Genomic DNA, 26,695 nt, shown 5'->3' with positions numbered 1-26,695 from the left:
AACAATAAGTTGGTCTCCTGCCACGGCAAATAGTAAACAAACCTGCTGTGAGGGTCAAGAGTGGGTTTGAACACCCCCCCCCCCTTCCTGGTCTGACTGCACTGTCAGACCCCTCAAGTGATGATCTTTATCAACTGCAGATTTGATTATGAGATGTGTCAGATCTCATACGTTTATATCAGATAAATCGACTGCAGTTGCACTCAGGTGAAATGGCTCAGTAATTTTCCCGGAATGTTCCACTCATTCCAACTTCAAACTTTTTTACAAGAACTAGCGCATCTCCAACCGCCCTCAAATGGAACTCGAGCGGTTAACCCTTGGATTATAGAGGAGCCACACCCAGCATTTAAACAAACTCTGCACGGCGCACCATATACTGTACAGCAGTTTGCAAACTACCCAGCCCTGTGCTTGGTACAGTGTCGCACGCGGTTCTGTGTCATGGGAAGGTTCCATCACGTGGACAAGTTTGTGAAACACAATTCCATACGTACACTATGCACATACAACATATAGGATCAAAACAACTCAGTTTGGAAATGCAAACTTCAATCCGCACATGAAGATATTTGTTCCCTGCCGCAACCTTGTCTGTCTCAAAAATCAGTGCAGCAGTTAGTAGTTTAAAAATCGCAAGCCGAGATGAGCTTGAGAATTAGGGCGTTGTCTGTGCCACCACCCTCACAAGCCCCATGAAATCCCCTCTACCCGGTACCTCCTCCCGTAGAGCTATCCTCCCGCCTCTTTTAATTTGATTATATTCTTTTTCCGCTTCTCGGTCGTCTTGCCGAGGACGGACGGCTCCGCGGATTCTAACGTACATCAACCAGATCAGAGTCTGCTGGAATCATGTCGAGCAACGCAGCATACTCCCCGACCACCACCTCTCCGAACCTGGTTCAGAACGAACCATTGTTCGACAAGGGGTACCCGAAAACTCTGAACGGCCTTGTGAAGACCTTGCAAATGGTGAGTGAAGCTGATGCTCTCGTTTGTCAACTCGAGTTCCCCGCCGTGTGGTGCGCGAACTTTGTACAAGGAATGTTTGTGGTTCTTTAAGTCTGAGACTTCTCGCGTTCCCCTTGGCCCCCCCCCCCCCCAATACTCAGCCACTTTAGTTGGGAAATAATGTAGGAAATATAGTGTTGATCGAGGTATGCTTGCCAACCACCCGAAGGAAGCGAGGAGAAGCTGACGTTTCGGCGTTAATCCTTCGTCAGTGCAAAAGGGGATAAGCTTCACGAGCAAGACGAGTATGGAATTTGAGTCACTTTGAGCAAACCAAAAAAAATGTTGCTTTGAACTAAGAACCAGGACTCCCCCCCCATACACCGATGTTTCAAGACCACTGGGTGTAAAAGCTTTGAAATGATGCTTAAAGACCTTTTTATGGAACCTGTAAGTTTGAGCTGCTATGTGGTGGGGCCAGAATGACAGCAGGTAAGAAAGAAACAAACGACAGGTTGTTCCACCACCAGCCACCACCAGCATGCAAAATGGTGTTTTTTCAATACAGTCGATGTCAGTCCATGTCTCTGAGCCCGTGTGAAGGTTCAACGAGTCTGGTCTTGTCTTCACTTAGAGCATCAGAAAGGATTGTTTTTAATGTTCAAATTCGTGGTTGAGTCACCACTGGAATGAGCCTTTGGCCATCTCAATGCCATGGAACTTTTACGTCTGACCTGCTTCATACCTAACTGAAGCTTGGGCAAATAAATGGTCATGGTTGTGGTTGTGGTTGTGAAGATGCATTTTGAAAAATGAAACAGCACCAATTACCTGGAAGAGTTAGTTGGCCAGGAAGCAAAGCTCAGGTTGGACGTTTCAACCACCAAGGGGTCTTCATCTGGAAGTGCATGCCAGGTGCCAAGTCTGCTTGCAAAGGGGGGAGGGCCATCGTGTGACTGCATGCACAGCACCAGAGTGATATTTTATAGTTGGGCTGACATTCAAACCCAGGGTAGACAGCTCAAAGGTGGGTGTGCATACCTCCAGGCTATCATGCCAGCCACACATTGACTATGATGCCTTCACAGCAGTTAGGAATTTGTAATTTGGCCCCAATGTGCCGACGGTAGCTTGTCCACTCTTTATGAAGGACACCGTGGGAGCTTTAACACCCAGCAACCCATTCTGGCTGAAGGGACGCCCAGTTTCACCTTCATCTCAGGGACGGAGCACACATCGATGCCTCGCCCTGTATGTGAAACACCAAGGTGACAGTTTGTAGGTGGGTGGAGATTCAAACCAGGGTTAGACAGCTCAAACACAAGTGTGCATCCCTCGAGGCTAGCCCACATTGAATATTGCCGATATAATAATCATCATCATATTCATTGAATGACCTTTTCCACTATTTTAGATGTTAGTCAAACGTCGCCTACAGGTGTGTTTATGACATCAAGAGGTCAACACTTTTAATAAGTGTTTGCTGAAGGTCAACTAACTCGCATACTTTGCTCTGGCAGTGTCCTAAAAACACTGCTTGGATACCATGGGGTCTTCAATAACCACTGGAGACATTCACTGTACACATGATTTCCTGCTGAATCAATAACTTATTGGATTGGCCTATCTGTTGTTCCCCTCTGAGCACTTGGCTCGTGATGTTGATATCCCAGGTTTAAATACTGTTTACTGCACTGCATTGATATGTCTATTTGTGTCCTTGTAATTCGTTTAAAAGTACAGTCTAGTGCCATTCTCTTCTGATGTGATTACAGTATGTGTGCAAGCTCTGCCATGAGTCTTAGATCACAGTCAGAGTGTCATAAAGCCAGCTGCCATGATCTGCCTGGAAGCACATCCGTACCGAAGCACATTGTTGTACAATTTCGAGTTGGCTTTCCAAAAAAAAAACCTCTCCAATAGAATTTTATTCATTCATAATTGAGTGTCCTGCACATAGATCCAGGTGGGCTTCAGTTTGAAATGTGAATGCATAGTATCGCTGGGACATGGCAATGCACTTGGTTCCATTGTAAAGCAAAACCTTAAGAAACAAAGCACACAGTTTCTGGGTACAATAGTTGTAGAGGAGTTTATTTATTTAGCCGAGGCCGAGAAAAGTGGGTCGAGACCGTAAATGTGCACTCAAGAGAGATAGATGTCTGTCTGTCGCCAGTTTTCTCGGAGATGAACAAACGGATCTTCGTCAAACTTGCAGAGGTTCATCAGTGAGTGCCAGGGAGTGTTTTAGGCCAAAAAATTTTTTTGCAAATTTTGAAATACAAAGTTGCATATTTGGGGGGGATTTATTATTATTATATATTTTTTAAATTGCTCTATGGTGTCTTCACATTTGGAGTTACATGAAAAGTAATAATGATTGATCCAAATCCCATTCCTTCGTAGGTGTAAGGAAGCGTTTTAGGTCACACATCAAAATAAATAGAAAAAAAACAAATTTCGATTTCTTTAAAATGCCAACAGGATTGGAACAGCACTGGGCAATGCCGAGCCATGATAGTTCCTGATATGTGAAACACCCTGCATCCCATGCCTACAGCAAACAGACTTTTTTGGAATGCCAGCCACATTTTCCATCCAATCATCATGTAAGCTTTGTTAAAAAAAAATAGAATTCTCCATGCATAGACTCTCTTATGTTGGAAGTTTCGTGTCAATCGCTCAAGCGGTTGCGGAGAAAATGAATTTATAAGCGAACAAAGGTGAAAAAGTAAGGGCGGAATGAAAAACAAGGAATGAAGACCTCGGCCGACGTTCTACAATATGGTCAAGGATGGTTGTGGATGCCTATTACAAGTTCATAACAAGTTTTAAATGCAATTTTGCTGTGCCAATCACTGATCAAAACAAAGATATCATAATGCTTAAACAGCAAACACAACGGAAGCTGGTGAGTTTGCTGCAGCCTTTCAGCAATGTGTAGAAAGTTGTCTTTGAGTGATTAGTAACAACAATTGCTCAACAAAACTTTTTCTTTGAAAATAAAAGAGGAACACAGAGTAGCAGCACAGGCAAAACACAAATGGACAGTGAATTGACAATTCTTACCACCAACCATAGCTGGGCCAGTAGGATAGCCTAGTTGCCTAGAGGTGTGCCCATTAGATTTTGAGCTGTCTGCTGGCCTGGGTTCAAATCTCTCCCTGGCTATAAACGTTCATCCTGGTGTTTTGCATGTAGGGCGATGCATCGATGTGTGTGTGCACTGTCCATCGATAGACCGTGAAGCCAGAGGACCAGTTGCTGGTCGTTGGTGGACGTTAAAGATCCCATAGTGTCTTTTGTGAAGAGTAGGCGAGTTATTGCAGGAACCCTGAACAAATTGACAGTTCCTGCCACAGTCAAAGGTTAAGCCTGGCCAGCTGGTTGGTGAAATACATGGGCCAAAGATGTTCCTTGGCTGACCACACAAGAATATAGGAATAATTAGGTCCATTAAAGCAGTAGTAGTAGGAGTAGTAGTAGTAGTAGAAGTAGTAACTCTAACTGCACCTTCCAATTGCCCCACTGAAAAAGAGATGGTGGAAGCCTTTCTTGGTTGCTTTATGAGCTTCCTCAGCTCGAAGAGCATGGGAGGAGTCCATTTTTCTAAATAATCCTAGCCACCTGGGTTTAATTGATTTGGTGAGAGCTGATTTGTTATTCCCTCCATTCAAAAGTGAGAGATGATGGTGGGTCCTTCTTTATCATTTGTATATTGACTGCTTTTGACATTTGCACGTGGTGCATGCTTGGGAGCCTCATTGGTATGTACACCCCTTCTCTGGCCATCCATTTGAACCTTGAAACGCAATTGTGGTGTGGGCTGTGTATTATGGGGAATGACTTTGCGTTGCTGCGTCCCTTGACAGTTTTAATTAATCACAGAAGCTTTCTGGTCCCCTGAACTTGGATATTAGAGGATATGTTATGTTATGTTATGTGTGAATATATATATATATATATATATATAATATTGTATATACTAGTGCAGGCACGTACGTACGTGCCTGTACGTGCGTGCCCGTACATGCGTGCCCGTACGTGCAAAAAAATAAATAAACTCAAAACCGCGTGCCAGAAACAAACACACAGGCCGTTCCTTCGCTCTCACGTGCGCTACGTGCGGGCCCGTACGTGCGTGCCCATGCATGCGGGCCCGTACGTGCGTGGTTGTAGGTGCGGGCCCATACGTGTGTGCCCGTACATGCGTGGCCGTCCGTGCAAAAAAAAACAACAAAAAAAACTCAAACCACATGCCAGAAACAACTACACAGGCCGTTCCTTCGCTCTCACGTGCCCTACGTGAGGGCCCGTACGTGCGTGCCCATGCGTGCAGGCCCGTACGTGCGTGGTCGTAGGTGCGTGGCCGTAGGTGCGTGGCCGTATGTGCGTGGCCGTAGGTGCGGGCCCGTACATGCGTGGCCGTACGTGGAAAAAAAAATTGTGACGTCATAGCACCGTGTCCTGTAATTGGTTGGTAAATAAATGGCCATAACTTGGGAACCGCTTGTCTGATTAATATCAAACCTTGAAAAGGCACATCCTCAGGTCCCCAGCAATATACCTGGCAAGTTTCAATTAGATCGGACCAGTGGTTGTCGAGAAACAGCGGTCACACACACACACACACACACACACACACACACACACACACACACACACACACACTGCTGGAATTATAGATAGACAACTAGCAAAGTACAACCAGTCGCTTAGCTGACCGGTTGGGGGGGGGGTATGAAGGAGGGGGGATTGAGATAGGAGGGGTGGAAGGAAGAGAGGAGGCAAGGGGGAGGGGAAGAGTGAGGAGAGGGGGGGGAGATGGGGAGAGTTATGCTTCACCAAACATTGCTATACCACAGGAGGGAGAGGGAGAAAGAGAAAGAGAGAAAAAAAAGAAACGTGAGGGGTGGAGGTGTGATAAGTAGAATGATATGTTATGCTTAATGACACACACACACACACACACACACAGACACACACACACACACACACACACACACACACACACACACACACATCAGAACAGCTGCATACACAATGACACCACAGACTTTGTAAAGTAAACCGCTGGCACATCTGCAAAAACTTTGATGTCCCAGTTCCAGAAAATTTGTGGGAAAATGAACCAAAAGTAATCACTGAAAACATGAAGTACCAACCGCTCACGTCCGACCTAATGATCCTATCGAGCGTGAACATCGAAAACAAAGTGTTGCGACCACATATCATACTTGGATATAAAAAAAAGAGGAGGCATTGCTTATTGAGGTGTTGATAGCAGTGATTTTGGACTAAACGATTCAGAAATCAAGAAAATGACCAAACACCAAGACGTCAAGAATGAAGTGAGAAGATCCTGGAAGCTGAAGAATGCCAAAGTTGTCCCAGTGATAGCTGGAGCTACAGGAATGATGACAAAGAACCTCACAGATATATTAAACATCGGGGCAGTACCTCTGGGCGCTCACCTGGGAGCGGCTGGATAAGATAATCAGGCAACCACTGGTAGGCATGGATGACCCACAAAATATATAATGGAGAAGAAAGTAAATATGTATGGATTATTTTTTTCATGTCATGAACAAACCTTGGTACATCATGAAGGTTGTGGTCAAGTTTCATCGAAATTGTGTGTATGGCTTCAGGAAAGAAAGCAAATACATATTTTGGGGGGCAACCTCCCTCCTCCCCCATACAACTCCTTAGACCCCAATTTTTCTTAATGTCGTGAACAAACTTTGGTACATCATGGGTGGTGAAGATGGTAGTCAAGTTTAATCGGAATTGCGTATACTTTCTGAGAAGAAAGCAAATACCTCTTTGGGGAGGCAACCCACTCCCCCCCCCCCCACTCCCTGACCCCATGTAAACTCCCTCTGTAGACCCCTTCACACCCTGACATCACGAGTGATGAAGGTTGTGGTCAAATTTCATTGAAATCGTATGTGTACTTTCTGACAATAAGTTGCAAGTATTTGTGGATGAACGGAAGGACAACGCTCCATCCCATAAGCTCCCCAGAACTACTTTACAGGTGAGCTAAAAAACATACCTGGGAATATTATGACAAACAAACTTCAGTTGGAAACTGTGCGGAGCTTAGCGACGATCCTGGAGAGAGCCCTCGGCACAAAACTTTGAGTTCAGAAAAATACACAGCTTGGTCCATGAATCGGGACCCCTTACTGAAATGTAGGTGGATGGTTTGAGCCCACATTGGAAGGACTCCATTTCCACATTCTGAAACCCGCATATGTACATACCGATGAACGACACACACACACACACACACACACACACACACACACACACACACACACACACACACACACACACACACACACACACACACACACACACACACACACACACACACAGCCTTTTATTAGTTTTGATTTAGCACATGAATAGAATAACATCTGGGCATGAGGCTTGTCAAATGATTTTTGGGATCAGCACCAAAAGTTATGGGACAATTTCATTTCCAAATTTGGCCATTTTTTTTTTTAAGTTTTTTTTTTAATGGGAGTCCAGGATTGTACGTGCTTTCAGCAACCATTATTTACTTATTGACACTTTACAATCTCCACGACCAACACACAACTTTGAATTATGAATTTACTTATATATACTTTGTCATCAGTGCTACCGATATACCACCTTGAATCGTTCATCGACTTATTTACACTTCACCATGACCACTATCGACAAATTTATTTGTTGAGTTAGGGGTTGTGTAACATCTCCACATCCCATTTTTCAGGTGCGGTTGGGGGCTGTGCCCTTGATGAGGACTTGCATCCTTATTTTTCATTGAATGCATCTTATTCTTATTCTTAAGTCGGCTGTTGTGCCAAACTCAGATGACTGATCCTCAGCTTCCAGTCCTCTTGATCAAGCATTGCTGTGTGCAGTTCTTGTGTCTCCAAGCTCGTATCCTCCTTCAACATGTTGATGTAGTTGAGAGCTGGTCTGCCACACTTTGGCCTTCCATACTTAGGTGTCCAGAGTATAAGATTGGAAACAGGTTCGATTTTGCGGATGTAGCAGTGCCCAGCAATCCTGAGACGTCTTCTATTTTGAACCAACAGCCTTGGAAGAGAACCATATAACTATTTATTTGTCCGATGTTAAAAGCAATGGACATTGAAAGCTGAACGAAGAAGTAGAGTATATCATCCATTAAGTCCCTTCTCTTGGGTCACAGTGAGGTTCCATGCTTCACTTCCATAAAGCAGGAGGGACTCAACTGTTGTCATGAACAGTCATTTCTTGATACACCAACAGAGGGTTAACAAGAGATGAATGTAACGCTTTGACTTCATATTAAATATTTGTGCTGGCATCACACCTGCAAGTTTTAAAATGGAGATAACAAGCTATTGGGTGGTCGTGAGACTACTGTTATTCTCAGGTTTTCCGTCTGTCTGTTTGTATGTAATGGACAGCTCTGGAGGCCAGAGGAGTCAACCGATTTTGATGAAACTTGACTGGTAGGTTAATACCAGGATCTAGTTGTATGCTTTTGAGCACCGTTGCTATGGACACCACCGTTGCCTAGCAACGGGACTTTGAAACTTTTGAAAAATCCTAAAAATAAAAAAAAATTCGAAAATCAAAAATCGGCTTCCACGCTTTTATGAGTACTATAATCAAACTCTTTGTCAAAGATTTTCAGCCCGATCCGTCAAAAACTCTATGACTAGTATGCAATTATATAGCGACCACCCATGTCGCCTACCGGCTTGTTTGATTGTAAGCGTGACCAAACACAAACACGTTAATAAAACATTCCAACCAAACACCAAGCAATAGTTAATAAAATATTCCAATACGAATTCTCGCAATCATTGAGAGAAGGAAGTATCTTGAGGTTGTGGTTTGCAAGCCTCATTCAGGGAAGCATTGTAAACCCCATTGAGCCACACCCTTTTGTGTGTGCAAAACCCATCAAGCCACATCCTTTTCAAGTCAACCATGTGTCAAGATAAGTCTGTTCAACAGCATGGTATATTGGGAGCCTACATGCCTTTGACCCGTCTTGTCTGGGTTCGATGCCTGACCAGACTATAAGCTTTTGGAATGGTGCTTTGTGGGCAAGGTGTTGCATCACAAAGTGTGTCTTCCCTCAGATGGACATTAAGCTGGATGTCCCGTGCACTAGCATTAGATAGGAGATGAAGAAGATCCCATATTGTCTTTCATGAAAATTCGGTGAGTTGTCACCAACACAGTGGACAAATTCCAATTTTCTACCCAAATCACCCTCAGTTTAACATCAAGCCTAACCAGCCTGTTCATGAAAGATTGGAGCCATCATTTTCCCTGGCTGACCCAGTCAGGTGAGAATAATTGGGACCGTTTACATAGTTGTAGTAGTAGTGGTAGTAGCCTTCGTTTCCACGGTTTCAAACTGAGCAAGGTGTATAGAAGGAGACTTTATAGGGAATCAAAAACTGATTGGCCAATATCCCTAAAAAACATTACATACGTGTTCGGGGTCCCCAGCCCCCCACGTGTTCGGGGTCCCCAGCCCCCCATGCCCCCCCCCGCAAAGATGGGGAGATGACTTGCAATTTTTTGCAGCTTCTCGCGTAGCGAACGCTGCTCATAGAGAGCTCGGCGTTGTTGTTGTTGTTGTTCTTCTTCTTCTTCTTCTTCTTCTTCTTCTTCTTCTTCTTCTTCTTCTTCTTCTTCTTCTTCTTCTTCTTCTTCTTCAGAAAAAACATTAAACTCTAGGACTCGGCTCTTGTAGAAACAAGATCCGGATCTCCTTAAATACTGAGCACATGTACACATCCTCGCATAGACGGTGCCTTTTGAGAGCGTCTATCATGAACTTTGAAATATATTCGGACATTTGCTTTAAAGTTTCGAAAAGTTCACGTTACTATTTAAAGATTATTCCATTTATCGTGTTGTAATTTCGTAAATGCATTATTTATTTCGTAAATACATGATATATCGTAAATACGTAAAGACATTATGACACATTTCGCTATTGGCTTAATCAAGGCACGTGACGAAATATCGGAAGTTGTTGTTTTTGTTGTTTTTTAGCCGACAAAATCTTTAGGACGCTGCTCGTGGACACATTTGTCCTTGTTATTATACACGTGGAATAGTGCAAGTGGTTCAACCACTTACCCCTGGAGGAAAGGGGGGGGGCGGTATTAACATCATATTTTGCTCCCAGGGAGACTGCTTCTAAATAATTTAATCCCACCTCTCATCTTTTATGTAAGGCATTTCTCAATATCTGGGTCAGAAGGATTGCAGGAGTGAACAGGTTGGATATAAGGAGGATGGATGAACTGAGGGAGGAGATTTGTATGCAGATGAGCTTGACGGGGGAGATTGGTGAAATGCCAGCTGAGATGGGATGGACACTTGGTGTGGATGGGGGAAGAGAGAATGGCAAAGAGAGTGGATAGGTTGAGAGAGCAAGGTAGGAGGAAAAGAGGTAGACCGTGGTTAAGATGGGAGGAGTGTGTGAGGAGGGATATCCGTGAGGTAGGGGGGGGGGTTGGAGAGTGGAGAGAGTTGGCTGAGGACAGAGGGGGTTGGAGGAGTTTCGTGGTCAAGGCAGGGCAGAAGCTTGGTGCCATCGGACCTCACCCCTTATCAAGGAAAGAGGAGGAGAAGAAGATCTAAGGACAGTATATATTGTTGTGGAGTTATGTTTGAAATACAGTTCCATGAAAATGACTTAAAGCCTGTTTAATCAAAGACCCCTGCCTCCCCCCTAAAACAATATAGGGGCCATTACATCCCAAAGTTGGAAATGCTCCAATAGATACTGCACCGATCTCTAGGTCAAACTGTTTTGTGTTTATTTTGAACATCCACAAACAGACAAACCTCCTTTATGAGTCGTAAAGATATTTACAACTTTCCTTTGAGGCATATTAAATCAACATTATTGAAGTTTTGGGAATTTATTGCGGCCTCTTTCTCCTCTTATTCTTGCACCTTCACCGGGAATCACAACGATCTTCAATGCAGAAGGGGGTCATCAGGCCCATCAAGCCTGTACAATCTTAGCAATATCCAACCTGATTGAAGTCTACGGCAAGCCATCACAAATCCCCACGCTTCTCACCAAAAGGACAGTTGAAAGATGGCAAAAAGTTCCACCAGGAATGACCCAATATCAAATTTTGAGTTAAAAAATTATTTTCCCATTTTGGTCCCTGTGACCCGAAGTCCCAACCCCCTGGGGCATTAACCTGGGGTTAAAATTTTAAAAGTCGTTACGCATTTCATGCGTCCCCCAATGTTGATTGCATATACAGTACTGTACAACGTTTCATTTCAAAATGTTTTTAAATGTGTCCGCCATTGCAGTTTTTGGAATTTGATCATCTGACCCCGCTCCAGGGGGTGGGGCCAAAAGTGAAACTGCTCTTGCATCTCGATAACTACAAAGTTTGGTGAATTACAGCACAACTGTTTAGGAGATAGTGTGACGGACGGACGGACGGACCATTACAATAGCCCCCCCACCCCGTTTTGTTTTTTTTTCAAAAAGTGTGGGGATAATTAACCCTCAATCTGCAATGTCTATCCAATCCTAGTTTAAACTTATCTTCTAGTTTCTGTTGCCACTACCATTCCAGGGAGACCATTCCATGCATTAACTTCTCTCTGAGTGAAAGACCACTGCCTTACTATCGTCGAAACTCTCCTCTTCTTTACACTCATGTTTTGGCCCCTGTTCCAATCACTGTCAATTCGAGAGAAAAACCTCTTCTGCACTTTTTCTGTCTATAGCCTTCATCATCTTAAACATCTCCATCACATCCCCTCCCTTCGTAATCGCCTCCGTTTGAATGTATAAAGTCCCATCTCTTTCAGCCTCTCCTCACAGCTTAGTCTAGCTAGGTCCAAATCAATCCAGTTGCTCTATGCTGAATCTCCTCGATAACAGCTACTTCCTCCAACATACAGTATGTGGCCAAAACTGAACACAATATTCTAGATGAGGCCTCACAAAGTTCCTGCACAGTGTTAACACTACCTCTTTTGACTTATTATTTATCCCCTATGAATACCAGAATACAACCGAAAACCCTGTTACCTGTAGTTCCCTAGCACAGTGTTGTCTACTTACCTCCTCATATATTACCACCACCAGTCCCTCTCCTGTGTTGCACCCTCCAAAGGGTTCCCCTTGTATTATGTAGTCCCTCTTTATTATTCCTACCCATCCACAACATCTTACAACATATAATGTCAAACTGCATCTGCCAATCTTTTGCCTAATCTATGAAAGGATCTAGACTTTCCTGAATCTGATGAACCCCATCTCCTTTGCCCATTGGGTCGCCACGACAACACAAGAAGTCAGGGCAGGAATTTTGGAATTTCGCCATGGTGCCACCAATAGCTTACCATACTCTTCACATTGGACAGCATGGGCTCTTTAATGTCCACCAACTAATGCCTGCAGACAGGACATGCAGTTTCACATCCATCCAAGGAACAGCACACACATTGATGAATCACCCTGCCTGTGAAACAGTTTATGGCTTGGTCGACATTTAGAACCCAGGTTCGACAACTTAGAGGCAAGTGTGCATACCACAAAGCCATCGTGCCAGCCTATAACTCCACTAACCTTTTTAAACATGACCTATTTTTATCAAATACATGGTGACTACCTTTAAATAGTTTTAATTTATTAAATTGGTTCCCTATTTGTTCCCTAATTAACATCTTCAACATCTTCCCCACAACTGAAGTCAAACTAACAGGTCTATTCCTCTCTGGACCCTTTCTTCAATCCTCTGGCACCTGTCCTGACTGCAGTGAGCTGTTAAAAATATCAACGAACATCACACTTATCTGCTATCCGACCTCCCCCCATACTCCTTGATGCATAGTATCTGGCCTAGGAGCTTTATCTTCTCTAAGCTTCCCAAGCTGCTTCTTCACACCCTCTAGTCTTCCCTGGATTAGCAAAAAAAGCCCTTGCTCACCTCTGAGATAGATACCCTCAGCGATTTGTAATTCCTACAATGATTCTTGTGTTAACGTTGAAGCAAAATAATTATTTAATAGGCCTGCCACCTCGTTTTCATTACCAACCCATCTCCCTGTGCGATTCCTCAAAGGGCCCACACTTCTCTTAACCTGTTACATACCACTTATGTACTTAAAGGATGTCTTGCTATTATATTGAATATTTTTGGCCATATCCTTTTCATATTCTTATACCGGGCGTAGTGGCGTGCGCCTGTAATCCGGCTACTCGGAGGCTTGGGTTGGAGGATCGCTCGAGGACGGGGGCTCTGCACTGGGCAGGGTGTAGAGCAGCCCAGAATCATGGCGAAACCCAAATCCTGATCCCTGTGTCGTAAGAGGCGACCAGGGTTGCGTCAGGAAGGGCATCTGGCGTAAAACCTGTGCCAAATCAGCATGCGGATCATAACGGATGATCTGCTGTGGCGACCCCTAACGGGAGCAGCCGAAAGACTAACAGCAACAACATCCTTTTCATATTCTCATTTGGCTTGCCGAGTCATTTTCCCAGCTCGCTTCTGTTTATTCATTTATTGCTATCGAGTCCAAATCCAGTCATGTTATTTTATAACTAAAATAAATGCTTTCTGCTTATCATGAATATCAATCTTTACCTCCTTGCTCAACCAATGGTTAGAAGCGTCCACTTTGAGTCTGGGAGTTCGGTGGTTTGGACCCTGACCGAGTCGTACCATGGACTTCAAACATGGTACGTGCTGCTTGCTTGCTTGTCGCTCAGCATTTAAAAGGATAGATCACGGTCAAACAACCATAGGTTGGTAGTACGAGCACAGACTTTGATGAGCCCAACATCCTTCTGCGTTGCAGTTCCTTGTAAAAGAACAATTATTACTGACCACCCTGGTCTATTTTTGCCTCTACTTTTACACCTCACTGGAATATACTTACTCTGCACCATACACATTTGCTCCTTGAAGGTTTCCCATTTATCTGTTGTGGACCTAACACTCTTCTCATACCCTCATTGTTTGTCTTCCTGAAATGGAACAACCTTAAACTACTATCCCAGACTCCAAATCTCAACAGTATCATTGCACACACACACACACACACACACACACACACACACACACACACACACACACACACACACACACACACACACACATACACACACACACACACACACACACACACACACACACACACACACACACACACACACACACACACACACACACACACACACACACACACACACACACACACACACACACACACACACACACACACTGGGTTGGTGACTTATCCCAAAATGCTTTCCTACCGACACCTCTTCCAAAAGCAATGTTGGACTTGGCCTAAATCCAGAACATCCTGCTGTGCTCTTTCCCTGTTCCTGGACCCAGTCTACCCTGGAAAATTCAAATTCCCCAAAATCATCCCTCTTTCAGTTCCTTCCAAATGGCCCTTCCAGGCCCTTCTGACTTCTTCACATATCCACCTTTCCAACTCTTCCCTCACGCCAGGAGCCCTACATAAGCATCCTCCAAGTATTTAACTATATTCTTCCAGCCTCCAGTCTCTATCCACACAAAATCCTCAACATTAAATTCCCTCCTTGATGTCATCCCGTTCTTTCGCTACAATACTCTCTTTTACCCAGATTGCCACACCTCCTCCAATTTTTTCTTTCCGATCACATCTATACATCTTGTAGCCTTCAATTCCTGTCTGCCAATGCGTCTCCTAATTAAACCAAGCCTCGCTTTCTGCAACTATATCACACACCTCACTGTTTATTTTAGCCTCAAGATCTTCCATTTTATTGTTTAAATTCTTGCCATTCGTATTACATTCTTCCTTTTTCTTTTTTTCTTAACTTTACCCTTCCTGTAATTATCTTTCGAGGCCCGAACTTACTAATCCCATCATCAGTTGCAGTTCCTTTCTTTACAGCCTCTACACACCTCTCTAGCCTAGACTATCCTCAATTCACACTGCAACCCTTGCTGCCCCCTTTCTGGTTAGCAAATATCCATCAATCCAAAAGAAAGACTCCGTTTGACCGTGAAGCGATTCCCATGCTCCCTAAACCCAAAACCTTGGTGTCTGCACCATTCTTTCAACCATAAGTTGACATATATTGCTCGACTTGTACATTTTATTCCCTTTCTTATTCTCAGAAGAATTCGAGGAAAAAATGACGTCACAAGCCTTTCTTGCAGTCATGTCCCAACATCCTGATTTTTGAAATCCTCCTAAACATATCCTTTACTCCTACATGTACCACAACCGACATCTTCCCACCATGACCAAACGCAACATCATTCAACCTTCCTTCGATATCCCTCACACCTGCTCCTATGAAATAACACAAAAATCTGTGTCCGATTTAAAAAAAATTTTACTGAAGAATGAAGAATCCACATATTTAAGTTTCATCGCCAACAAAAAACATCTCCCTGGCCTCATTGCTATCCATCACCACAACCCACCACTGCCCACACCCCAGCACCTCCACTGCCGCCCACAGCAGCTCCATCCCCAACACCACCACCGCCAGACCCAACACACCAGCGGCAGACTCACGACACAAATGTGATCCACTTTCATCAACAAATCTTTCACACTCCGAGAAATCATGCAAAGCAGTTATCCTTTCCCTCATCCTATCAATCGCAATCTTCACTCAGGTGTGCCAGCTCTATCCATTTCCTGTAGGAAAGACTCAACCCCTGTCACTACTAACTCCGACATTGTGTCCACATCAAACATTTAACACTGTTTACCATCTCGTTTCATGGCGAATCGCATGGTACCTGGAGCATCCTTGCTCTTCCCTTTTCCTACATTCTTTGCACACCTTTTTTCTTTCTTTCTTTCCTTTTCTTTCTTCTTCCTTTGTGCCTGCCTTGCTTCCCTCGTCGTGGACTCACAAACACTAACCTCGCACTCAACATGATACAATCACTTTTCTCAAATACAAACGTCAGTCCAAGATAACAATTTTTTTGGTAGAAATGGCTTGGACTAGCACATGTTGAGCCAGGATAAGGATCTTGTAGACATTTCCTGCCCGGTCTGTACTGCTTGATAATTAGTCAGACGGAATTATGCCTGGTTCTTGCTCATGTGTGAATGCTTAATTAAGCCTCCCTCTGTAGGATAGGGGGTGGCTTATAGCTGCTGTAGGATTTGCTTCTGCAATTAGTGCCCCCAATTTTTAATGGTACGAAAGAGTTTCTGAGACTCCTAGGAGTAATAAATCACCATTTAGGTTTTTGGTTCACGAGTCAGCAAGTGACCACTATACTCGTTATTGGTGTGTCTGTCTGTCTGTCTGTCTGTCTGTCTGTCTGTCTGTCCCGAGCATAGCTCCATAGGTTTTGATCCGATCCTGATAAAATTTTGGTGGGAGGTTTATATCATGATCTAGTTGTGTTTTCTTGAGAATGGGCGTGGTGCCCCCATTATGGGCGGAGCCACGCCCAAAAAACGTGTTTTTAGGGGGTAGCCGATTTCAATTTACATCTTCTCCGAGGGGGTTTGTCGAATCTGGCAGAGGATTCGGTATTTGGTTGGCCCAATGGCACCTGCATAGCCCCACAGAGCTCGATTTTCCATTTTCGTCCCAAGGTCAAGGTCACAAGGTCACGAACTTAGAAAATTGCGAATTTGGACATAAAAATCATACGACCGCCCAAACTTTGAGATGACACTGTTCTTAGGATTATAATATTTTTTATGCATAATCTTGAGGTCATTCCCCACCTAAGGACTTGAAACCATTTTGCTCTATCTCAAACACCTTGCCTGTGGCGCCCCCTTCAAGTTTGTTTTTACGCCGATTTCATCAAAGTATGGATAATCCGAGGAGTGCGAAATGCCATATAGCCTATATAACGTTACATTGTTCCTGGAATGTTCCAGAGGAAGTTTTGCACCAAAGGTCATAATCCTTGACCTTTGACCATTAAAGTTCACAAAGGTCAAATTTTCTAAGTTGTGGGAATCGAACCGGGTTTTCGACCTTCTTCGACGAACTAACTCCAATAAGCTATAGCACATATCCTGTTTCCTTATTTTAATGTCCACAACATTGTTTTGTGACCTATAAAGGTTATGCAAAGGTCAAATTTTGAAAGTTGTTGAACGAAACTGGGTTTTCAACATTTTACAGCTAATAACCTGTCACTCGTACCACATCATGTTGATTATTTTTATAACTTGGTCAAACATTATCACATTGTCTCATCCTTGACTTCTGAAACAATCGACATCGTCAAATACCACTCATGAACCATCGTCGTCTTCAGACTTGTTCTTTCTATCTTTTCTGCCAATGTCTGAGGTGCAGATCGGAGCCGACTGGGACTTTCGGAATGACATTGTGCATCAATAATGGGAATAAAAAGTACGCAGGGTTGTGAATTTTTTGACCTTGACCTAATTTTTAAGGTCAAGCCCCAATTTTTGCCATTTTAACATTTTTCACCATAACTCGACCAAGGTTTGTCCGATCCGAACAGAATTGCCCTACCTTGATAGCCTACAGCAAGGCACATTTATGCTTAATATACATATCCCCCTGAGGTAAAAGGTCAAGGTCAAATAGTGGTCTGAAAAAAGAAAAATGCGTTATTTTATTTTATTTTATTATTTTTTGTCCGCTCAATTCATCGCTCAATTTTTTCCAATGCGGAATCTCAAAGACTGCTTGGCCTTCCAAGATGTTCTTGCATCATTTTAAGTGTACCTGCACTGAAGTTGTACATCTGATATTTGATTAGTGTCCTTGACCTTTTTTTTTGCATTGTGTCCTAATTAACAAAAAATACCTCTTTGATCATAACTTGAATAATTTCCCTCCGATTTTCATGTTGAGTTTTATGGATAGATTTTAGATGGGGACAAATATTTTCTTAATTTGCACTCTATCACCAAATGTTGAAGGTCATGGTGATATGGCGGTGCCAACAAAATATGCTATCATTGAATCACGGGCTAAGGTTAAGTTGTGGGCAATCACCAAGCTGGAGAAGGCATACCCTTGGCCATCGCCTTGTGATCTCAAATATCTGGTTTGACTTTCCAATTTTTTTTTTTTTTAATCATCTCCGTTTTGGGCTCGAAACCATCCACGATGTTAAAAAACAATCAAAAGGTCAAATAAAATTTTTTAAAATCCCTGAAATGGTGTTGGAAGCATCGCCCACGGAAAGCCGTGATTTAACTTCCTTAATTTTATATGGACGAGGATGCTTTTGCTGACAAGCACGTTCTATTTACGTACGTATTGATTAGGAATCCCATTTTTAAATTAGAAGTGAATTAACTCAATGTAGAGATAAATAGTAACTCATTCAGATGCAGTAAATGCACGAGACAGGATTCGAACCTGAAGTTATAGTATCTATCATGAGATAAAGTGCAGAAAACGATGCCAACCAGCTCACCCAAGAAGAGTGTGCAAATCCATTTTTTACCCACACTTGCATGTGGTCGAAATAAATCCTCAAGAGGCCCGATATGGTGAAGACAAAATAACCAAGAATGTTATGTCATTCCACAGGTGCTGTTGATGATCGCGTTCCTGTGCGTGGCAACTCATACTATTGGAGATGGTTATTTCCAATCGGCAACGATCTGGTGGTTTTTCATGGTGCTGATCTTCTTTTTACTCTACTTCTTCCGTGTGCCCAAACGCATCACCATGATCCATTGGCCTCTTACTGTAAGTTTTGTTCAATTTTTTGTTTTTTCTATCCTAACTTGTATTTTCACTCTGGTTATAGGCTACTGTTCTTATTAATGCTCTGTGTTTGTCGTAGGAGCTGATTTTTTACGTCATTGGCACCATCTTTGTGTTGACCGCTTCTATAACACTTGCCTCCCGCACGCATGGATATGCCGCCTTAATCGTTGGACTGGTGAGTTCTTCATTGGGTGGGACATTGAATTGAATGAAAGTAAAGAGGGCAATGTTGGTAGGTGGTAGGTGGGGGTGTGAGGCCGAATTGGACAATTTGGTCTGGAGCTAGCTTGAGATGTAGAGATAACATTTTTCTGATATATTGCGATCCTTCATGTGGCGTTTCATTGCCTTTACTATGTGTACTGCACTGTCACACCATGACAATGAAGCAGAACAGTGTCACGTGCACATACTTGGATCCTTGCGTGCAATTGGCTCACATCCTAACTACTCCCTAATTTGTCTTTCCCCTCTTCTATTCCACATTCCTCATCCCTACCACAGATATTTGGTTTTATGGCGACAGGTGCATTTATTTATAATGGCTGGCTTGCTTTCTCCATGTGGCGCACTCCTTCTGCTCAACCTGGTTAGTTATCGGCTTTCTCCGAAGACCCCAGACTTTTCATTCTCTTGCTCATTTTTAGCACCACTGTGCTGTATAATTCTCACTTCCAGTTGACCCTTGCTTAGAGTCCTCGACCCCTCAACAGACTTGAGTGCCAGCTGAACTTCATGCAAGCGAATATCTTGGACAGGTCCGAGCCACTTATCCAAATTGGTTCAATTACTGCAAATATTTCCCCAAAACATGATAATGCCTCGTGGCCAAGCTAGATAAAATTGCGAACAGTACATTCTCTCATAATAGCAGGTCCCTAAAGAAGCAACACTTTGCAATAAATGATGCACCTTACTACCTAGTTGTGTCAACACAAACTTCCTGACACTAGTTTTAATCCTCAAATGGAATCTGTTTCTGTCTTTGGAAAGTACGTATAAATTGTTAGGCCTGATAATATCCTGAGATCATGGCTGGCATATATTATGGTTAAGTTGCATGCAAACCTGCAGCTGGGTGGTCTCCAAGAACGTGTAATCTGTGTGTGTGCGTAACAATAACAAAATTTATTACAGACACTCTACTTTTGAAATGGTTTGAATGTTTATTATTATTAAGTTGTTTTTTTAGGGGGGGGTTAATCATTTTTATACTATATAAATCTTTATTCCTCATTATACTTGGTCACGAGTTTAAATATGAAGTCTAAAAAAAACTTCATGGCGTGTCAAATATGTTTCTATTATCAGTGGATTGGCTGTAGTCAGAGGAAACCAGAGAGTTGGTGTCAAAGCCACCCAATGCTCGCCTGTTTATACATTTATCGTTTTTAAAAGACAAGTCTAATAATATTTTTTATAAAGCATTGCAGTGAAGTCTGATCCAAATAATTTTAAAGCAATATATGAATTTGTATATTGTAATCAGTAAAAAATAGTGTGGTAGATAAAAACATTAGAAAGGAAATAACTTGCACCAAAAACTTGAACATTTTCACGCTCACGCTGACGCTCACGCTCACGCCGGGGGTATCGCTATAGCTCTCTGTTCTTCGAACAGGTGAGCTAAAAACTAAATAAAGTTGACAGACATCGCAGTGCGCTACCTCATGCCAAAATAGACGACATGGCTAGGCTGTGGCAGCATGCCAAGACAAGCGGAGGAGGAAAGGGGTAGTTTTGATGTAGGAAGCGGGAGGACAAATAAATAAATAAATAAATAAATAAATAAAACTTCCCCACAAGTCTGACACGTTTTGCAGCTTGATATGCCTCCCACTCTCCTTTTTTTAAAAATAGCGCCTTGCAACTTTCAGATAAGAACTTCTCTATTTGTTGGAGGCAGGTGTTAAAGGCATGAGTGAGTATCACAAGTAAGGGTTATTTCCAAAAGAAATGTTATGAACAAGTTTAAACAAGAAAGCTTTGTTCTTGAGGCCTACCTACATAATAGGTTAATAAAGTGCAGGTGAATTATGCTTAGACCAACATGGCACAAGTTGTGAGCACGGAAGACACCATTGTGTACACCAAGCTGCTGGCTGTACTTCATGAAGTTGTTGGAGGAGACGAAAGCACGCCATAATGCAACAAGCCGCTGGACACAATTGGTGTAAAAGCACCGATCCGCAGGGGTGCATGTGACACAAATCCCTCGACAGGACATTATCCTTACACTACCGTATGTATGCAATGCAAAACCTAAACAAACACCATGTCACCTAACGCAAACTTGTATCAACATGGTGCCAGAAAAATAAGGAGCTCTATTGTTGGCATTGTGTCACCAGATTGAAACCACACTCTCCTGGCACCAGCAGGTTCTTGTGAGCAAGCTACATAGGTGTTATTTTATTCACAGCAGGCTTGGGCTCCATTTGGCCGGCTCATGCCACTATTTCAAAAATCTCTGGTTTCTTATGAGATCTGAGATATAATTGACGAGGCTGTCATTTAACATTTTCGTTGCATTGCACGGAATGAAGTGAAGGCACTCTGTCATTACTCTATCACCATTATGGAGCACTTCATGGCGCCAGGTTGCAGTGAACCCTCATCAGTAGCATGACGCACAACGACGCGCTGACTTCACAGCATGAGATAAACACAAGCAACAGTGAAATTACATACCTTTTATGTCTTTTGTACTCATTTTCGAATGACCATAAACTATAAAGCAAAAGGCTGTCAAAGCGTACATCACCCATATATCTCCAGTGATTGGCCTGTATATGGCTGGCATGATGGCCTAGACGAGGGACGCACACTCGCCTCGAAGATGTCTAGCATGGGTTTTAATGCCTAGCCAGTTATAAACTGTCATCCAAGTGTTTCACAGGTTGGGTGATTCATAAATGTTTGTGCCGTCCCTTGGATGTATGTTAAACTGGGTGTCTTGTCTGCTAGCATTCGTTGGTGGACGTTAAAGATCCCACGGTGTCCTTCATGAAAAGTAGGCGAGCTATCGCCATCGCCATTGCCAATTCAAAATTTCTGCCCTAACCTACTGAGGGCATCGAATCAGTGGCACAGCCACACCCTCAGACAATGATGATGTCACACTGCGTTGTGCTGGGTATTTAAGAGAAAGAAGAAGAGGTCCTGTCTATCTTGTACAATTTGTCTTCTTACTTCGCATACCTGTGCATTGTGTAGTGTGACATCACATTTTCTTGCTGGCTGCATGAAGCAAAACAACAACACATTATTTCATTATTTTACTACCCACCCCCCCCCCCCCCCGTGGGAAGAAGCCTTATGTTGCAATTTAGCCACTACCTTTGTACTACTTTTAACAGCCACAATTATCGACCAGGAAATAGAGTCTCGGACTCAAATCTTTCATAAACGGTCTGGACACACGTGATATAAATGACTGAAGGTGATTTGAGCAGGAAATACACTACATGGCCAAAAGTATGTGGACACCCCTTCTAATTAGTCGATTCGGCTATTTCAGCCACACCCATTGCTGACAGATGTATAAAATCAAGCACGCAGCCACGCAGTCTTCATGGACAAACATTGGTTGTAGAATGGGCCATACTGAAGAGCTCAGTGACTTTCAACATGGCACCGCCATGTTCCAACATCTTGTGGAAAGACTTCCGAGAAGAGTGGAAGCTATTATAGCAGCAAAGTGGGGACCACTCCATATTAATGCCCATGATTCTTGAATGAGATGTTGGACGAGCAGGTGTTCACAAACTTTTGGTCATGCAGTGCATATCTCGTCTACTCTTGCAAAAAGACCGTGGGATCCTTAACATCCACCAATAATTAGCAGTCGTGCCATGAGATGGGACATCGAGCTTAACGTCCTTCCAATGGACCTTTAAAACATTGATGCATCACCCTGCATATGAAACAACAGCTGTGTCGAGAATTGGAGCCCAGGCAAGACGGCTCAAGTGTGAGTGCGTATATACCGTACATGTCAGCTGTTCTTGCAGCCCCTTATGCTGTTAGCCATCTGCTTGGGTTATGATTACTCCTGTGGTGTGCACATTTCCCTCCAGATGCTTTATCATTTCATTTTTGTAATGCCACCTGAGGAAGGATCCTGACATCATAAACGAACCTTTTGGATGAAGATGGTTCCTTCTGCAGTGTGGAAATTGTCGTGCTGCCATCAGATGGCACACAACCATCCACCGTTTTTGGCTACCTACTGGAGGAAGAAACATTTTGCTGCACTTGTGGGTCCATTGGTCCATTGGACCAAACATGCATTGGCTTTCACGGCCTTGAAGCATAGCAGCTTGCTGTACTGCTTAAGCATTTAATAACTTGCCTTTTCACCAAGCCCAGATAAGCTTGGGGCTAGGTTGGGGATTATAAGTTCGTTATTATTATTGCCAAATGGTGTGTGTGTGTGTGTGTGTGTGTGTGTGTGTGTGTGTGTGTGTGTGTGTGTGTGTGTGTGTGTGTGTGTGTGTGTGGGTGTGGGTGTGTGTGTGTGTGTGTGTGTGTGTGTGTGTGTGTGTGTGTGTGTGTGTGTGTCCTCCATAACTCCAAAACCATGAAACTCGCAGCCTGAAACTTTGCATGCATACTAAGAAAACTCCAAGGAAATGCAGGAGTGAAAATTGGGTGTTTGGGTTAATTAAAACACCCCTTTTGAAGGTAATTGACGGTCTTATTTAATTATATTGTTGCGGATTCGCGCCCGCCGGCATGCGAGCGGCCACGTAACTCGAATCGCGGCACGTCGCCCACCGGACGGACAATCCCGTCGTGACCCTCTCGGACTAACGCCGGGAACTAGTCACGGGTGGGCCTTTCGGCCTCACCACGATCGTGCCAATCGGCCCCCCACGTGGGATAGGGTTGTTCGCCAAATTCGACCTACCTAAGTACCCACACGGAGGGTAGACCGGGCAATCGCACCTCGCCGCAGGTCGACTTCGGACACGGGCCACTTTAAGCGACCCGTTCCGTACTATCGGGATAACCGAGCGGTGTTATCGTCAACCTCGACGGTTCGGATTAATTCTCGGGCGTATTTAGCCCACTACGTGAAGTAAGATGGAGATTCAATTAAAGAAAAGATGAAGCGAAACGGGAAAAACAGTTCAACATAAGGCACATTTATTCCGCGGCAAACGGAAAGCACACATATACAATTACAATAATTATGCACCAAAAGCAAATGTAAAAGCAACACAACAATTCTGCACAAAAAGCAATTGCAACAAAAGAAACACAATGCAGATCTACTACCGACTACCGAGCACACGGCAACACTTACACAGTTTTACTTCACAGACGGCGCCGACAACACATATACTCCAAAGCAAAAGAAAAAGGGGCCACCCTCATCGACAAGGGGGCAGACGGGCCTGAGGCCGAGACCGCGTCGAGCCTACCCGTCTGGTGATGAGCCGCAAAATGGCGGCGGCGCTCCGACTCCACGGGCCTCGCTTGCACTGCCTGGAATGGGGTGGGAACGGGGCCCCCTTCTCACACTATCTCAGCGCGGGGGGAAACAGGGAGGGTTGTTGATGCTCGGGGGAAAGAGGATATCTGGATGGCTTGGGTCCCGCGACGAGCGACTCCACTGCGACCTCGATCGCGTTACCGGCCTCCCCTCTCCGCAGCTCCCCGACTCTGACACGAGCGCCGACCTCCACAAAGCTTCTTGGCTTCTCCAGCCTCTCCGGACCCCGACAGACACTCTCTCGACTGATTTCGCCGCCGCCACAACTCTCCAACTCTTTCCTCTTCTCAATTCTTCAACTCTTCCCAACTGCCCAACTCTTCCGAAACACTCAACTCTTCAACTCTTCCCAACTGCCCTGATTCGCTCCGCGCTCGGCGCTTTATAGTCCGACAGGAGAAATCATATGCAGATTTTTGGATCAGGAATGCCTCGGGGGCGGAGCCACGCTCGCCCATTGCTCGAAGGAAAAGTGGGCGTGAATCATTCTTGATCCGTGAATCCGCATGTAGCGATTATACTCTGACGCGCCTGGAGGCGGGGCCAAATCGCCCCACGCTCGCTGATAGGACGGAACAGAAGTGGGCGTGAATCATTCTTGATCCGATTTCTCGGAAAGGCTGGTGTTTTTGCACCCGCTGCTCGGGCGCGCCCTGTACGAGTCCAGTATCGGTGCCCACAAGCGGTGCGGGAATGGCGGTGATGCGATGGTTGCGAGGGCGAGTTGTGACGGTAAAGGTCGTGGCTGTTGGCGTTGCTGTTGTTGTGAAGCGGCGTTGCGGTTGGTGGTTGGTGTGTGAAAGCGGTTGTGACATGGTTGGTGGTGGTTGTGGTGGTAGTAATGGCGGCTGGTCCAAAATAAAGATAGTAAAAGAAAAACGGCTATCTAAAAGGGTCGCAGCCCGAATGAATGACATTTATTCCCTCTAAACAACGGGTTTGGGCTACTACACATATACTTACAGAGATATCTCACCTACGGGACCTGAATGGTGGTTTGCGAATTTCGTCAACCACAACAATATCCTTCATCAGGTGATCCTCAGCCACTTCGCTCTTTGGAGTCTTAAGGCATTTCCTGGGTAACCTCGCTGGGGTATGAAGCTGCCATGTTTTTGGCCTGCAAAACCATGCTTTGACTTGGAACAGGCCACAACGATTTCTTAACAATAAAGTTTTTTTTCACTTTCCTCACTCATATCGAATGCCTGCTCATCATGGCTACGAATCACTGTGTACATCGCTTTTGTAAATACAATAGTTTTCAAATTAGGAGCTTGGAGAGATTTCATGCATCATATGAAACAATTTTCTATGATCTACTCTCACAGACTGATTAAAGTATATCATCGAAATATTAATTCGGTTTTGAGGATCGGATATCGTCGGGACTAAATAAGTGTCAAAATCTTTTGTGAAATCTGATAATTTAAAGAAATAACGAGTCTTATAACTAAGCCGATATTCCTATTTACTTTAAGCAAGCAAGGCTATGTTCCCTCCTCCATACAAACTACAAGAAAATGTGAAATTCCAAAACATTAAACTTTTCTTTTTCGACTGTTTGGAGAATTATATTGAGTAAACAAAAAATATAGGCACGTGCCAAAATTAACTAGCTTCATTGAGCTATATGATTTAATGCATTCGCTGCAAGACCTCATGCCCTGTCCCCCAGAGGGACTGCCGATGCATAGCGTCTGTCAGATCTGTGTATATTTTCAGAGGTTCCGTGAGGTGCTCTTCAAGGAATCAGAACAAATCTGGTGAAAAACGGATGTTTTTTAAAAAAAGTTATAACCGTTGTGCAGACCCCCAACCGATGTACTACATGACACCTGCAAAGACGAGCAGGCAAAATGGCGGATTTATTACTATTTCATCAACTGCTGAGTGCGTGGTGAAGATCGGCTTTCAAGTTAAGGGTTCGTGCTCTGTCACCTTGAGTGAGTGGTTCGTGCTCCATCACCCTAAGCGAGTGGTTCATGCTCAGTTATCCTGAGCGAGTGGTTTGTGCTCTGTCACCCTGAGTGAGTGGTTCGTGCTCCATCACCCTGAGCGAGTGGTTCATGCTCTGTCCCCCTGAGCGAGTGGTTCGTGCTCCGTCACCCTGTGTGAGTTTTGAAATAACACCCGATTTCCAAGCCGTTTCCCGTGTTAACAGACGTGTTTTCTAAATTACTGACCCAATTGTTTTTTTACACCCATCACACACAGCTGTTTATAAAGAATAATATTTGTGAACATCTCCCTGATACATCCATATAAATGCAACGCTGGTTTTCGGTGAAAGCTACTCAAGGTTTCTGGGTTGTATACCGTAAGTACTGTAGTTGGTAATCACACAATCTCCGACCTGCCGATTTCCAAAAAATTGCCGACATCGATGAAGCACGTGTGTGTGTGTGTGTGTGTGTGTGTGTGTGTGTGTGTGTGTGTGTGTGTGTGTGTGTGTGTGTGTGTGTGTGTGTGTGTGTGTGTGTGTGTGTGTGTGT

At 44.0% G+C, this 26,695-nt stretch overlaps 1 protein-coding gene across 4 annotated transcripts in view; it reads left to right on the top strand.

The window, feature by feature from the left end:
* Positions 1-676: 676 nt before the first annotated feature.
* CMTM7 (CKLF like MARVEL transmembrane domain containing 7) overlaps positions 677-26,695 on the top strand; it is a 32,877-nt gene continuing 6,858 nt past the window's right edge. For 2 of the 4 annotated variants that reach the window (XM_085845469.1, XM_085845468.1), the window contains exons 1-5: positions 677-972; positions 18,518-18,679; positions 18,777-18,875; positions 19,205-19,289; positions 19,394-19,458. In XM_085845469.1, coding sequence (XP_085701595.1) covers positions 853-972; positions 18,518-18,679; positions 18,777-18,875; positions 19,205-19,289; positions 19,394-19,419 — 492 coding nt within the window. In that variant the 5' untranslated portion in view covers positions 677-852 and the 3' untranslated portion in view covers positions 19,420-19,458. The remainder of the gene's footprint in view (positions 973-18,517; positions 18,680-18,776; positions 18,876-19,204; positions 19,290-19,393; positions 19,459-26,695) is intronic. The other 2 variants (XM_085845471.1, XM_085845470.1) reach the window with 1 other exon arrangement.

Source organism: Eptatretus burgeri, chromosome 11 (assembly GCF_056783735.1).
Source record: "Eptatretus burgeri isolate ZD-2024b chromosome 11, Ebu_testis_v1, whole genome shotgun sequence".
In the NCBI taxonomy this organism is placed as follows: Eukaryota; Metazoa; Chordata; class Myxini; order Myxiniformes; family Myxinidae; genus Eptatretus; species Eptatretus burgeri.
The sequence above is the reverse complement of the archived record's forward strand: the minus strand, read 5'-3'. Positions and strand labels throughout refer to the sequence as shown.